General features: G+C 34.1%; 1 protein-coding gene across 1 annotated transcript in view; it reads left to right on the top strand.

Annotated features, from left to right (window-relative positions):
• Nucleotides 1–9,995, top strand: part of LOC121437159 (RNA-binding protein 41-like) — a 52,594-nt gene extending 42,599 nt beyond the window's left edge. Inside the window, exons 7-8 of the mRNA XM_041637004.1 lie at nt 7,837–7,984; nt 9,829–9,995. Of these exons, the coding sequence (XP_041492938.1) occupies nt 7,837–7,984; nt 9,829–9,995 (315 nt within the window). The remainder of the gene's footprint in view (nt 1–7,836; nt 7,985–9,828) is intronic.
• The last annotated feature ends 4,149 nt before the right edge of the window (nt 9,996–14,144 follow it).

The following is a 14,144-nucleotide window of genomic DNA, read 5'->3' as shown; positions in this document are numbered from 1 at the left end:
TAGACATAAATCACCAGGCCTGGCTTGTACACATCTCTTATTGCCCATGTACAAACATTCCTCCTAGACAGTATTTTTCAAGCTATGATTCATAGGTTACACCAGCAACCTATTTTAAGGAAATGAATAGAAGAATAGAATAGAATAGTAGATCAAAGTGTACCCCATACAGTTGTATTCCCCACAGTTAAGCACTGTTTCTTAAAAGTTATATTTTTTGTTCATGCAAAGTGTGAGAGAGTAGAAAAAAGGAATGGTATATATGGGCTATAGTGTTTAATGTAGTTCTTCCTGTAGATCTCAGGCAAAATATTGAGCAATATATCCTTCTCTTATATTTCACACATTTTAGTGTACATAGAAAGCACCTGAAGAAGTTATTAAGACAGGTTGCTGGCCTTCACCACCAGGTTTTTGACTTAGTGGATCTGGAAAAGGGTATGAAAATTTGTATTTCCAATGTGTTCCCAGGAAATACTAACAGTTTTGGTCTAAGAATGGAATTTCTTGGTTGCATACCAAGAAATGAAATTACTGATACAGGATATCCATATCTTCCACTTGTACCAAGGAGTATTTCAGAAATTTCCTTTACATCTTTGACAAAACTTTCTATTAGACTTTTAACTTTACTTAAGAGTTCAGAAAGGTAATTTATTTTTAAATTTGCATATTCCTATTTTCCAGTAAAGATGTACATGTATTTTTATATTAATTATGCCTTCTACTCTCTGAGTTAGCTTTCTGTTCCTTTGCCCATAATTTGATATGTCTGCCTTCTTATTTTTAATGATTACTTTTCATTTTTTAAAGATTTCTTTTTATTGTGTGTGTGCCACATGTGTGAGAAGAAGAACAAAGAAGAGAGTTATTTGGACTGCTAATTTCTGAGTATTTTCTGAAATTAATGGCAGACTCGAAGCCATACATTCATGAGAATATTAGCAAGATAAATACCAAAAACTACATCTAAGCTAACATATTCAAACTATAGAAAGGCAAAAAGAATGAATGCTTTATATAGGATCAAAAAGAATTACATCAGACGTATCACAAGGCAACACAAGCAAGAAGAGAATGGAATGAAATATTTATGTTTAGAGAGAAAAAAATCCCACCTGCCCAGAAAACATCCTTTTGATACAGACGAAGCAAACTAACAGTTCTTGGACAAACAGGATATAGAGAATTTGTCACAATAAAATTATTCTCTTGGGCTAGAAAGATGGCTCAGCGGTTAAGAGCTCTGACTGCTCATCTTGAGGTCATGAGTTCAATTCCCAGCAACTACATAGTAACTCACCACCATCTGTAATGTGATCTGGCGCCCTCTTCTGGTCTGCAGGCATACATGCAGACAGAACACTGTATACATAATAAGTAAATAAAAAAAAATATTCTCCTAAATCTAGGAAAATTAGATAGCTTAATAATTCAGATTTATGTAAAGGAAGAACATAGAGGAAAGAATACACGTGGATAAAATAGTGTGATTTTTTTTTATTCTGTAAAACAGAAGCAGAGAGAATACATTTTATGAGATGACACTTAGGTTATTACAGAAACCAGTTAAAAATATTACAATAAAAGAAAATTACAACCTCCTGTTTTGTGCATAGAAGCAAAAGTCCTAAATCAAAGCATTTTGAATGTTATAATGAAGTCTATTATTATATATAGAAACCTCAAAATTAGGTCCACAGAAATTACTGAATTGAATTTTTACAAAGCAAATTCAATGCAGAAATGATAATCTTTTCTATACAAATGATACTAGAACAACTGGCTATCCAAATTCAAAACTAGACACAAACCTTTCCTCCATCATAAAAAATTAATTAAAAATACATGATAGGCCCATGCAGAAAACAATAAATGTTCCAAAATATTTAGAAGAAAACGGGCATAAAATCTAAGTGGCCTTATCTTTGCTGTATTTTTCACCAAAAACACAATTTGTATTAAAAATGATAAATTATACTTTGTTCAAATTGCAAATTTTTCTGTGAATGACATGTTAGAAATATACAGAAGATATATCGTAGATTGAAAGACATATTTCACAGCACATGCATATCTAACAAAGGACTTACATCTACAATATACAAAGAACTAAAACTTGACAGTAGTAAATGAACAACTCAATTTAAAAAATGGTCAAAGTATAAAACTAGATGGCTCATCAAAGAAGATTCATCAAGGAATTGCAAATGAAATAATGAGATGTTATTATTAAGCATGCACTAATATTAATGACAAAACTGATTTTATGTGTATATATATATATATTTATACATATATAAGGGCATGTGAATACTTGCAATGACTATTCATTATTGCCAAAAACTAGAACCAATCAAAATGTCCTCCAAATGGATACATTTGGCAGATGGATGCAATGAAATGTAATTTAGCAACAAAAATAATTGAGCTATCAAACCATATAAAGACATAAACTTTATAGATGCATCTAATAAACAAAAGATGCTACTATGTAAATAAAGCATTTTATTATTTTGTAATCTGGAAAACTCAGAATGACAGAGAGGCATCAAAACAATAGTTAATTATCAAAAGTTAGGTGAAAGGAGAGAAAAAGTGAAGTTTAAAGCATTTTTAGGTGAATAAAATAATTCTATGTGATAATGAAATGGTGAAGGCAAGTTGTATGTTCAAGAGACTATATAAAACTACACAGTACAAAGAGACTCTTACTGTGCACAAGTATTTAAAAGTCGTTTCAGAGATTAGAAAATTTCAGAAAAGAGTAAATACTATGATAAGAGTATATAAAACAGTAAAAAAGTGTCTATAAATCACTAAAAAGATAGGAGGAAAGGTACTGACCTAACTAGCTTTAGAAATGTGTAATCTGCGAGACTAGCAGCAAATAGGAACTGTACATAAACACCACACCCAGGTTGCCAAGGTTGTGTCTCATGGTTAACAATGCTGATACTGCTGTGCACACATCTTTAAGTAAATGGTTGGCAGATAGTAGGCGCAGGTTTTCATAGTTGGAATTTGGAGATAAATAAAGGGAGAAAATTAAAATGATCCATGCGGTAGTAGCTTAAATTTGGGAGCATCACTGTGGATTCATATATAACTTAATCCAGACACACGTAGTTTACATGTAGTAGAAATATTTGTCTGCATTTATACACAGGTTAGTATTAGCATGGCAAGCCCCCAATGAATCAAACTTGCCCTTGCTCAGGATGGATTACTTCTAATACCATTCTCTGCCAAATGTAACAAGAGATCTTCAGAGAAATAAATGGCTGGTCCTATTACTCAGACAGGAAATACACAAGATTAGCCTTTAGTACTTTTGTACCCAAAGGTAAAATAGCAGCATAAAACACAGGAACTGATGGATAACTCTAATAATCAAAGCTAGAACTCTCTGTGCAACAAACTAAACAACTTTAACTTTCAATAATGATTCAAGATATAGACTACCCTTATCTTGTACAGGTTCTGAGAATTAAAAACTTGAGGAAGGAAGTAGAGAAGAGATAAATCTTAGGAACTTAATTCCCTGCTGCTTGGTTTTGAGTGGCTTGTGTTGACCTGTTTCCCAAGAGTACTATGGAAAGGAAGACAAGCAGTTAATGGAGGAAGCTGACCAGCACTCCCTCAGGCAGGAAATGAAAGCAAATATCAGCAGTCACAAATCAGTGTTGTTAGCATTTCTGCTGTATACAGTGTGACCAAAACTGAACTCTAAAAGTGTAGTTTTCTTCCCAATAACTCATCATCACTCTAGTCTAACATCAAGAAAAACAACAGGTAAAACCTAGTAATGGGCTATTTTTATAAAAACCAAATCTGACCAGTATTACTACAATTTTCATAATCATGAATAATAAGGAAAATCTGAAAAATTGTCAAGAGGAGTTTAAAGCTACATGAAAGGTAGTACTCTAGATGGTGTCTTAAACAGAGAATAACATTAGGTAGAAACTAAGGAAATGCAAATAAAGAATGGACTCTTGTTAATAATGTAACAGCACTAGTTTATTAATAAAATGAATATAACATAAATGTAAGATATTTATTAAGTCAGAAACTGGATATGAAGCATAAGGATATTATATTTAAGCTTGGAAAAATCAAATCAAATTTGTAAGGCTTTTTAAAAGTTACAAATAAATTCAGAGAGTATAAACTATATAAAGTTCAAAACATGCAATCAAAACTAAATATCACACAGTGCTAGCAGAAGGTTCTGTTTTTCTGTTTCACAATCATGCTTGTCTTATTTTAGGGCCTCCCAATATCTGTATGTCTATATATGCACGTGCTATAAATACATATCTATGTTTTAGATACACACATAGATATATCTGTACATATAAGTATGTGTGTAAACTTTTGCAGCAGAGAACATAAAACCGAGAAAGAACAACCTGTTGACCAGAAGTTCTTTTAAAAAAAAAAACAACCCACAACAACAACAACCAAAAAAACCTTTTAATCATGTGGCTTGGGAGGTGACTCAGCAGTTAGGGTACTGGTTTGTTTTGTTTTGTTTTGTTTTTTTCCCCAGAGGACCCAGATTTGATTCCCAGCATCTGCCTGATGAACAGATTGCAACTCCAATTCCAGGGACTCTTCTGCCCTTTCTGGTATCCACAGGCACTGCATGTACATGGTACACAAACTTACATGCAGACAAAACACTCATACACATAATATTTTTAAATACTGAAAAATAAAAAAATATATTTATGAGAAGAAACAGTCAGTATGGATCTTTTCTAATTGTAGAGAAAGTTGGGATCTGTTCCCACATACTCCCTTCCCAGTTTTTAAAACCTGTTAAAATGATTTTTATTGAAAATAATCTTTTTCATATAAGATATTTTGATCACAGTTTTTCCTCTCTCATGTCGTCCCAGATCCTCCCCACCCATCCAACTCCATGACTTCTCTCTCTCTCTGAAACAAACAGGCAAATAAACCAAAGGAAAAGATAAGGCACAAAAACATGTACACACAGACACATACATCATACACAAAAAATAAAACCCATAAAAACACAAAATCAGAAACCACAGTATATAAGCAAAAGACCAGTAAGATTTTTTTTAATGCCCAAACAAAGCAATGTGGGACAAAAAATTAAAAGTACCATTGCATTTGTTTTGTGTTGACGGTCTTCTGCTATGTATTGGGCTTAATCTTAAATCTTACACTGCTTTCTAAGGTTAAGTGGTAAAGATTCCACTATTTAGTAACTTTAATGATGTTTAATGTATTTCTCCATATATTTTAGTGACTATATCAGTCATTTCCTGACTGTTGTCTTTTCTGTTCTAGTGTGAATTCTTTCCTAATTTTTAAAGCAAAAACTTTGTTAAATTACTTTTCCCTCTTTCATCCTTTTTGTATTGTTGTTAAATAATACATTGGATCTACCTTCCTAGGAAAAATATAAGTACCCAAAGCAGTATTGTTGGCTTTAGCATGATGTTGTATCGCAGGTTTGTAGGGATTTCTCATCTTCCATGACTGAAGCAACTTCCTCATTTTTCCCTTACAGTAACTTACCATCATTATACTTTTAGCTTCAATGAGCTGGACTACTTTAAAATGCTTTGTCTAAGTAAAATAATATAATATTTGTTCTCCTGTTACCTAGTATATACTCCTAAAAGTTTATCTATGTCATAGCATTTGATAGTGTTTATGGAAAGCAATAAAACCTCAACTTTTACCTTAAAAAGAATAAGAGATAGTTTATTCTTGAGCCAGATATCAGTGACTATGACCTGGTAATGCAAATTTAGATTACCCACAATCCATGCTGCAAGATGGTAACAGTTTCATGACTTTTTATAGTAACAGAAAAACAAAGAAAATCATAAATCAAGGTACTTGCAAGTACATTGGTGGAAACATCAGGTAGGTTGGTTACAGCCAAGTGGAGAAATCTCTGCTATAGGCCTCATATGCTTCCTGATGATATTCTTAGCATTTGGGTAGGTGGAAGCTAATGATCTGTTCATACATTTCACAAGATTTCACTTGTCAGTGACAAGCATGTTGGGTCAGACCCAGGGGGGCAAGGAATAGATATTAAGAAGGGTGGCTAAAAAGATAGCTCAAGATAATTAATTATAATTAGGCCCTCTGCCTGCATCATCCAAACCTACCCACAGGCATTGAAGTTCTAGTTAGTTTTTAGCGTTTTATGGGATTCAGCATAATGTATGGTTTCTTTCCAGAAAATCTCATTCACAATAGGTTTTTTTTTCCTTTTAAGGATTAAATAATATTCCAGTCTAATATATATGCTACCTTCTCTTTCAATAGCATCCTATTACTAATTGATGGAATAGTATCCTGAGGGTATTAGTCACAGGTTGGTTTTTTTGTTGTTTAATTCTGTTTTCTTCATGGTCTCTGTTTCCTCTCATTTGTTTTTGTTGCCCCTGTTTTCTATTCTCCACATTAGAAGCCTTTCTAATTTGCCCGATAATCACTATCCTTATTTCTGGCTGTAAAGTTGTTCAGAAGCTCTGAGATCATGGCCTTTGTGTACTTTGAATTCACGGTGATATTTTATAATCCTTGCACTTAGGAGACTGAAGCAGGAGGTTTGTGAGTCTTAGACCAGCCTGGGGTATTAATGAGACCAAATGACAATAACAAAATAGTAATAACAATGACCCAGACGATCTGGCTGAATCACTTGTTGAAGAACTCTGCTATTCTAAGTTAGTATTTTTGTCTTTCTTTGGCATTAGTGCCCCTAAAGGAGACTGTCCCCTGTGCTTTCTTGCAAAGGAACTACCAGTGTTCTGGTAGAGGAATGTTGGTCAGATCATGGGTTTCCCAGTGTTTGGTATGCATTCTTTCAGTCTTGCTTTCAGAAAATACTTCTCTTGACCTCAGCTATACAAGACATTCCACGTTTTCTGACAATTAACCTTCAATATACTACCAGGATTGGTGAGTTTCCCTCAGCCAGTACTATAATTGCAGAGGGTTTAAAGATCTAATTTATTTTACAACAGCTTTCAGCTTCCCATCTTCATTTTAACCCTATCTAATGACATCTATTTCCCGAGCCACCCAAAGCTATCAATTCTTGAAGCGTTTATGCATGTGTTTGGTTTTTCCTTTTTGTATATTTATTTAATTTTTAGACAAGATGTCACTGTGTTGCCCAGACTGGACTCTTATCCCAACTCAACCTTCCTAGTTGGTAGAACTATAGGTTTTTATCACTGTGCCAACTTTTAAAACTTGTGTGTGTGTCGTATGTGTGAGGATTATGTGTATGTGTATATGTGTGTACATACACACACATAGAGGCCAGAGGTCAATGTCACATGTCTTCCTCTAGTTCTCTCCATCTTACTTTTTGCAATAGGGTCTCATTGAGTTTAGAAATTATCAACTAGCTAGACTGGTTTGGGGATCCACCCAGCTTTTTACATGGGTACCATGGATTTAAAATCAGGTCCACATCTTTGTACACACTTGTATCCACTGAGCCACCTCCCTAACCCACATATGACTTTTGAAGACTTTTAAAGAAGATTGAATGTCTTCTTGGTTTTTTTTTTGCCCTAAGGCTTTGCTAGTGAGCTTTTTTAGTGTGCTTCATTCCTACTCATTCATTTTTATATCTTCCAGAACTTTGTTGCTATTACTTTCTGAGTTCTTTCTGTCCTGTTGGTTTCAGGCCTTTAGCTTTAGAGTTTAACATGGAGAGAATAACAGATAAATGTTCAGTCTCCCATCGGAGAGTAATTCAAGTCATAATGCAAGAGTTGCTTTCGTTCTGTGATATTTTTGTCACTTTTCAATTTGTATTAGGTGCTATACCTGAAGAACCTTAGTCCTCGGGTGAAAGAAAGGGACCTTATCTCATTATTCGCTCGCTTCCAGGAGAAAAAAGGACCACCCATTCAGTTCCAAATAATGACTGGACGCATGAGAGGGCAGGCTTTCATCACCTTTCCCAGTAAGTAGCTTCATCTAGATAATCACTCCAGTGCACCATCAGTTCACGCGAGGCTAACATATTACCTTGCTGAGTTAGATATAGCCTTAGCACATAGAAGGGGGCCAGTAAGGAAAATACATTTCCAGTATTCCTAGATCCTCCTTGCTCTACTTAATTCCTCTTCTCTATCGGTATTGTATAACCACCTTACCCCGGTGTCTTCTATTTCCCAACTTTTGACATTTCCTTTCTACCCTACCAATATTTATTTTCTTTATATTGATAGTACTATTTCTACTCTATAACAGAATTATTCATAGTTAATATGTTTGCATTGTTATCAGAAGACATATACTCATGTCTTACTCCTTTAGAACTAAGTGATTTTAAGCTCATTAATTCATTACCAATTCATAATTATTGAAAGATGATACCTTCTTCCAAATATCACTTGCATGTTAGTGCATGGCTTGTGTTCTAATCTAAGTGCAAGAATAATACAGTAATTTTTATTTCAATAATAAATTGTCCAGTATGTTTTTTTTGGAAAGACGCTAGATAGGATCTGTTCCTTTCGTTGTCCCTAACTTGACATTTTGACACTTGGCTAATTTTTATGTGGGCAAGTGATTCTACACATTAAAAATGCTGATCTCCTTTCCGTTGCTTTCATATAACCTTGTACTATTTTTTCTGTCTCATTGAAGGTTTGTAGATTCTTTGTAGCATTGGTTTTTAATCTTTTGAAGTGAGAATTCCTATTAAATTTTTAAAAATTTCAAGGATTAAAAAAAATTTAAAAAAATTTCAAGGATTTTCACAGAATATATATAACCTACTAATTGAAAGATTCATAATACAAAGGCTTTATATTAATTTGTGTACATGTTTATATAGTGTGTGTGTATATATGCACATGCCTAAGCATGTATGTAGAGGCCAGAAGCTAACCTATAGGATCTTCCCTAGTTGCTCTTCCACCTTAATTTTCTCACTGAACTGAAAGCTCATTGATATGGCTAGGCTGGCTGGCCAGTGAGCTACAAGGGACTACCTCCCGAGTTTTAGGGTTGCTGATACATGCTTCCATACCAGGAGTTTTATATGGGTACCAGGGACCCAAACTCAAGTCCTCATGCTTACATGGCAAGCATTTTGCTACCAGAGCCATGTTCCCAGTCCCAGTTTTACACGTCTTAATTTGTGGCTTTTTTACTAATCCTAACAGCTATAGTACACACTTGACAATTTGTGGGATGTCTCAGACAAAATGATCTCAGTATTGTCTGCTTATAATTCCACAGACTCTTGTCCATAGTCTACCCCTCCTTATTTCTTACATATAGTCTCTGAGACCCATATGTTAAATATTCCTGCTATGCACTATATATTCACATACACAAATTTTCTGTATATCGTAAGAGAAATTCATTATCCCAATAAGGAGTCCCATAACCACTTTCCCTCTAAAAGAAAAACGTAGCTAAGTATGTTCAATAATGTAATAACTTCTTTTATTTGTGTAACAATTTTGAAAAATTTGCATGCATATCCATAATCTATCTAGAGGCATGTTTACAATTATGTTTAACTTATATTTCTTTAGTTCACTCCCTATGTATCTTTATTTCTTCTATATATTTGAATCAAATATACATTTTGAAGGTCTTTTGTCATTATTATTATTACTATTACTACCCACTAATTTAATCTTGTTGACTTACACAAATTGGGACTTATAGGCATGACAAAAATATTTAGCATCATGATTTTATAGCAAACCAATCTGAATTAAATTTGTAATAATAATTGAGTGATTAAGCGCTATATAATTTGATGCATTTTTCTTATTTTTTTTCCAGATAAAGACATAGCATGGCAAGCATTGCATCAAATAAATGGATATAAACTTCATGGGAAAATATTGGTGATAGAGTTTGGAAAGAACAAACAGCAACAGCCAGCTGTCCAGGGTGCTTCCCTTATAACATCTGCTACAGATAGCAGTACAGAAATCAGTGGTAGCTAGAATACATATTGACACATGTACATACACATTTGGATATATGTATGTGTATAAACACACACTCCTATCTTTCTTTTATCGTAATCTAAAATCTAGGATATATATATACATAGAAGTTTGTTTTTGGCCGGGCGGTGGTGGCGCACGCCTTTAATCCCAGCACTCGGGAGGCAGAGGCAGGCGGATCTCTGTGAGTTTGAGACCAGCCTGGTCTACAAGAGCTAGTTCCAGGACAGGCTCCAAAACCACAGAGAAACCCTGTCTCCAAAAACCAAAAAAAAAAAGAAGTTTGTTTTTAAAGTGAAGAGGAAATATTAGAAAGACAGTAATTAGGACAATGGCTTTCCACATTTAAAGAGAATTGTTATAAAAATTTCCCATAATTAAATACTGTATAACCTAGAAAATGACAATATAAAATTGACACTATCCTGAGTATTAAAGATAATAATCATGCACTATATAGGGTAGAAAGTACCCTGAGCATTAAGATCATAGAAAACCTTTAATTCTCAGGGTAAGTTACATTATTGTTCCTGAAGATTCTTTAAAATTTTTGCAGTCTTTAATGTTTAGTCCAAATACTTTTTCTGAGACTGTTTCCTGTATACAAAGATTTGAAACTAATTCAATGTTAAAATATTTATTTACTAGAACTCATTGTGTTTTGTCAGAACTTTAAACAGTTATAGTAGGGAGATTCATGAGTTGATCAACATATTTAATGATTGCTTACACTGAGTTTTCACAGTCCTCAAAAAGATATATATTATATATCTATATATCTATATATTATATATACATATAATGCTGGCTTCTTTTAAGCCAAAATATTGGTAATCTCATGATACTATTAAATTCAAAACAATAGACATTAAACATGGAGTAACTGCCTAATACATATTAAACATTAGATATATGAACTTTAAAGAGGGAACAAACTAGCAGAGAATACTATAGGGACAGGAAAGAAAGTTCTATACTTTAGAAGAAATGCATCCTGCCTCAAACTCCTAGTGATTTGTATATAGTTGTTGAAGAATAGAAACACAATATGGTATAGACTAGGTAGTACCAACTTTGGAGTCAGACCTGTGATCCTCATAGTCACACATGTTTACCAACTTCAAAAGCCACTTAATCTGAGCCTCATTGATCTCATCTGTACAGTAGAGTAATATTGCTCCTTACCTCACTGAGTAAGGGTTAAATGAGATTATACCATCCAAGGGGAAAAAGTGAAGGAAATGTAGGAAACTCCATTAAGCACATCAAACAATATATAATAAGAATTTCATTTCAAAAGGGAGAAAGTGCATAAATACCGCAAGACAGCCAGGTGGTGGTGCCGCAAGCCTTTAATCCCAGCACTTGGGAGGCAGAGGCAGGTGGATCTCTGTGAGTTCAAGGCCAGCCTGGTCTACAAAGTGAGTTGCAGGACAGCCAGGACTGTTATACATAAAAACCCTGTCTCAAAAAAAAATACTGCAAGAGGACCATGGCTTAGTAAGTAAAGATACTCACCACCAAGCATGAAGACCTGAGTTCAAACCCTAGGACCTACATGAGAGAAGGAGAGAAACAGTTCCAGTAAGTTATCTCTGATTTCCGGAAATATGCTATGGCAAGTGTGCTCCCACATACATATATACAAAATTACACATAAATATTAAAAAAATCTTCAGAAATAGCGGCTACAAATATTTCAAATTGAGTGACGAAGCCATATTATAATAAAATACTGAAAATTCAAGAGACAGAGAAAATCATGAAAATAACCCAAGAAAACTGAAATATTATTTGTCATGGGTCTCTAGATTACCAACTAACTTCTTATCAGAAATGGGTATTTCTGATAAATGGCACATTCTTGTATTTACAGCTATTCAGGAGGCCGAGGCGGGGGGAATCAGTGGAGCCTGATTCAAAACCAGCCTGTGTAAAGAGAAGTGAAATCCTGTTTCAAAAACGAAAACCAAGAAAAAGTGACATAGTTAAGATCTCAGAAACAGTGGAGGTGGCCGTGAAAGGTAAAATACCTCCCACATACTTTTTAAAAGCTGGAGAATTTGTTGCCAGAAGATCACACAAGACATGCAAGAGGACCGTTGTCAAGCTGAAAAGCAAGTGACCTTAGAGAAAAATTTAAATCTATACATAAAACAGACAAACGTGATTGTGTGTGACTATAAAAGACAATCTTGAATACTTTTTCCTTTATCTGTTAACGAATTTATTTACTTTTTTTTGGTTTTTAAAGACAGCATTTCTCTGTGTAGTCCTGATTGTCCTGGAACTTGCTATATAGACCAGACTGGGTTCAAACTCAGAGGTCCACCAGCCTCTGCCTCCCAAGTACTAAGATTTTGTTAACTTATGTTTAAAAGTTGTATTAAGTTGTATATAGTTGCATTGTATCTCCTATAACAAAAAAGTCAATGTATTTGCCAGTAACAGATGAAGATCAGAAATAATGCTTATTTTACTAAAAAATAGCAGAAATCCATAGGAACAAATAAAACAAAGGAGTAAAAATATGGCTAATTTTATAAAACAGTAAATAATTCAGCATCTTGAAAACTACCATCATTGTTTTTAGTGATAACCTTAATATATTGCTAAGCCTGTAACATATAGAAATAGCTAGCGTGCCCCAAATTCGGAGGAAAGGGGAACAAAAATATCAACTAGAGATAAAGATCTGTATTTTTTGTTAAAACGGTCAATGTTTTAAGATGTAAAAATTTTAATTACATTTTTCATAACAACAGAGACCCAAAATAACCTGAAACAGGGCAGGAAAGTAAAGAAAGGAGAAATTGACAAGTCTCTGAAAAGCTGAAATACTCAGTGTTTCCTTTCTACTGAAAGTAGTGCTACACAAGTGATAAACAAAGAGGTAGAATACTCCAACACTGTGAACTGAATAGATCTAAAAAGCAGCTATAGAACATTCTACCCTACAACACTAGAAGATAGATCGTTAGCCCATGCCTATGAAACGTCTTCAGGCTAAATCATGAGCTAAACCACAAAACAGGCCTTAAAAAAATCCAGATAGACTGAAGTGATGTAAAGAATGTCCTCTGACCACCTGGAAAGAGGTTAGAAATCAGTAACAAGAAATTGGGAAACTCTCAAATATGGAAATTAGTCACACTTAAGTAGAAAGTAGGTCAATAAAGAAACACAAGGAGGGCTGGAGAAATGGCTCTGTGGTAAGAGTGCTTGCCTACTCTTATAGAGGCCTGAGTTTGAGTCTCAGTACCCACATCAAGTGGCTCATAGCTACCTTTGTCTATGTAGAAAATTTTTAGAGATAAGCCTATTTAAAGAGAAAAAAGATCATATAGCAGTAATTCAGTTTATATCTTAAGCTGTAGGAAAAGAATAGCAAACTATACCTAAAACAAAAAAAGCATGCAAGATAAATGAGAGAATAAAATACAATTAAGAAAAGGCAATTAATCTAAGCAAGAAATTGGCAAACCTTTTACTAAATATCACAGGAAAAGGTAGACTAATTATTAGAACGAGAAAGGACGGGGTAATGCTACTGATCTTTGGGAAATAGAAGGTATATGATGGAATAGTGTTATACTTGTGTGTCGATAAATTGACTTACCCAAAATGAACAAATTTCTAGAAAGATAAGTGCCAACAACAAAATAAAGGAAGTCAGAATAGGCATAATAACCAATAAGAGAGATACCCTCAAAGAAAAGTCCAGACTTAAATTGCATTTTATTTGCATTCTACTAAATGTTTAATGAAACAGTAATCCAATTTCTTCACAAGCTGTTTTGTTTTTGTTTTTAAGGGAACTCTTCTGAGATACACTACTACAACATGGAAGAACCCTGAGAATATGTTCAGTGAAAGAAGCCAGTCACTGCTGAAGGAAAATTGTAGGACTCAATGTAGATGTAGATGAAGTATCCCGAATTGGTCACACACACACACACACACACACACACACACACACACACACACACACACACAGATAAAGGGTATGTAGGGATAACTAGAGTGGATGGGAAGTCTTTGCAAGTAGATGAAAATGTTCATAAATTTCATTAATACTTGTATAGCAATGAATATACCAAGTGGATGAATTTTGTGGCATATGAGTCTCAGTGAAACTCACAAAAA

This window comes from Microtus oregoni, unplaced genomic scaffold, assembly GCF_018167655.1.
Source record: "Microtus oregoni isolate MIOR12 unplaced genomic scaffold, Mior012 000050F_ref0000143, whole genome shotgun sequence".
Taxonomy (NCBI): Eukaryota; Metazoa; Chordata; class Mammalia; order Rodentia; family Cricetidae; genus Microtus; species Microtus oregoni.
This window is presented reverse-complemented; position numbering and strand designations above follow the sequence as displayed.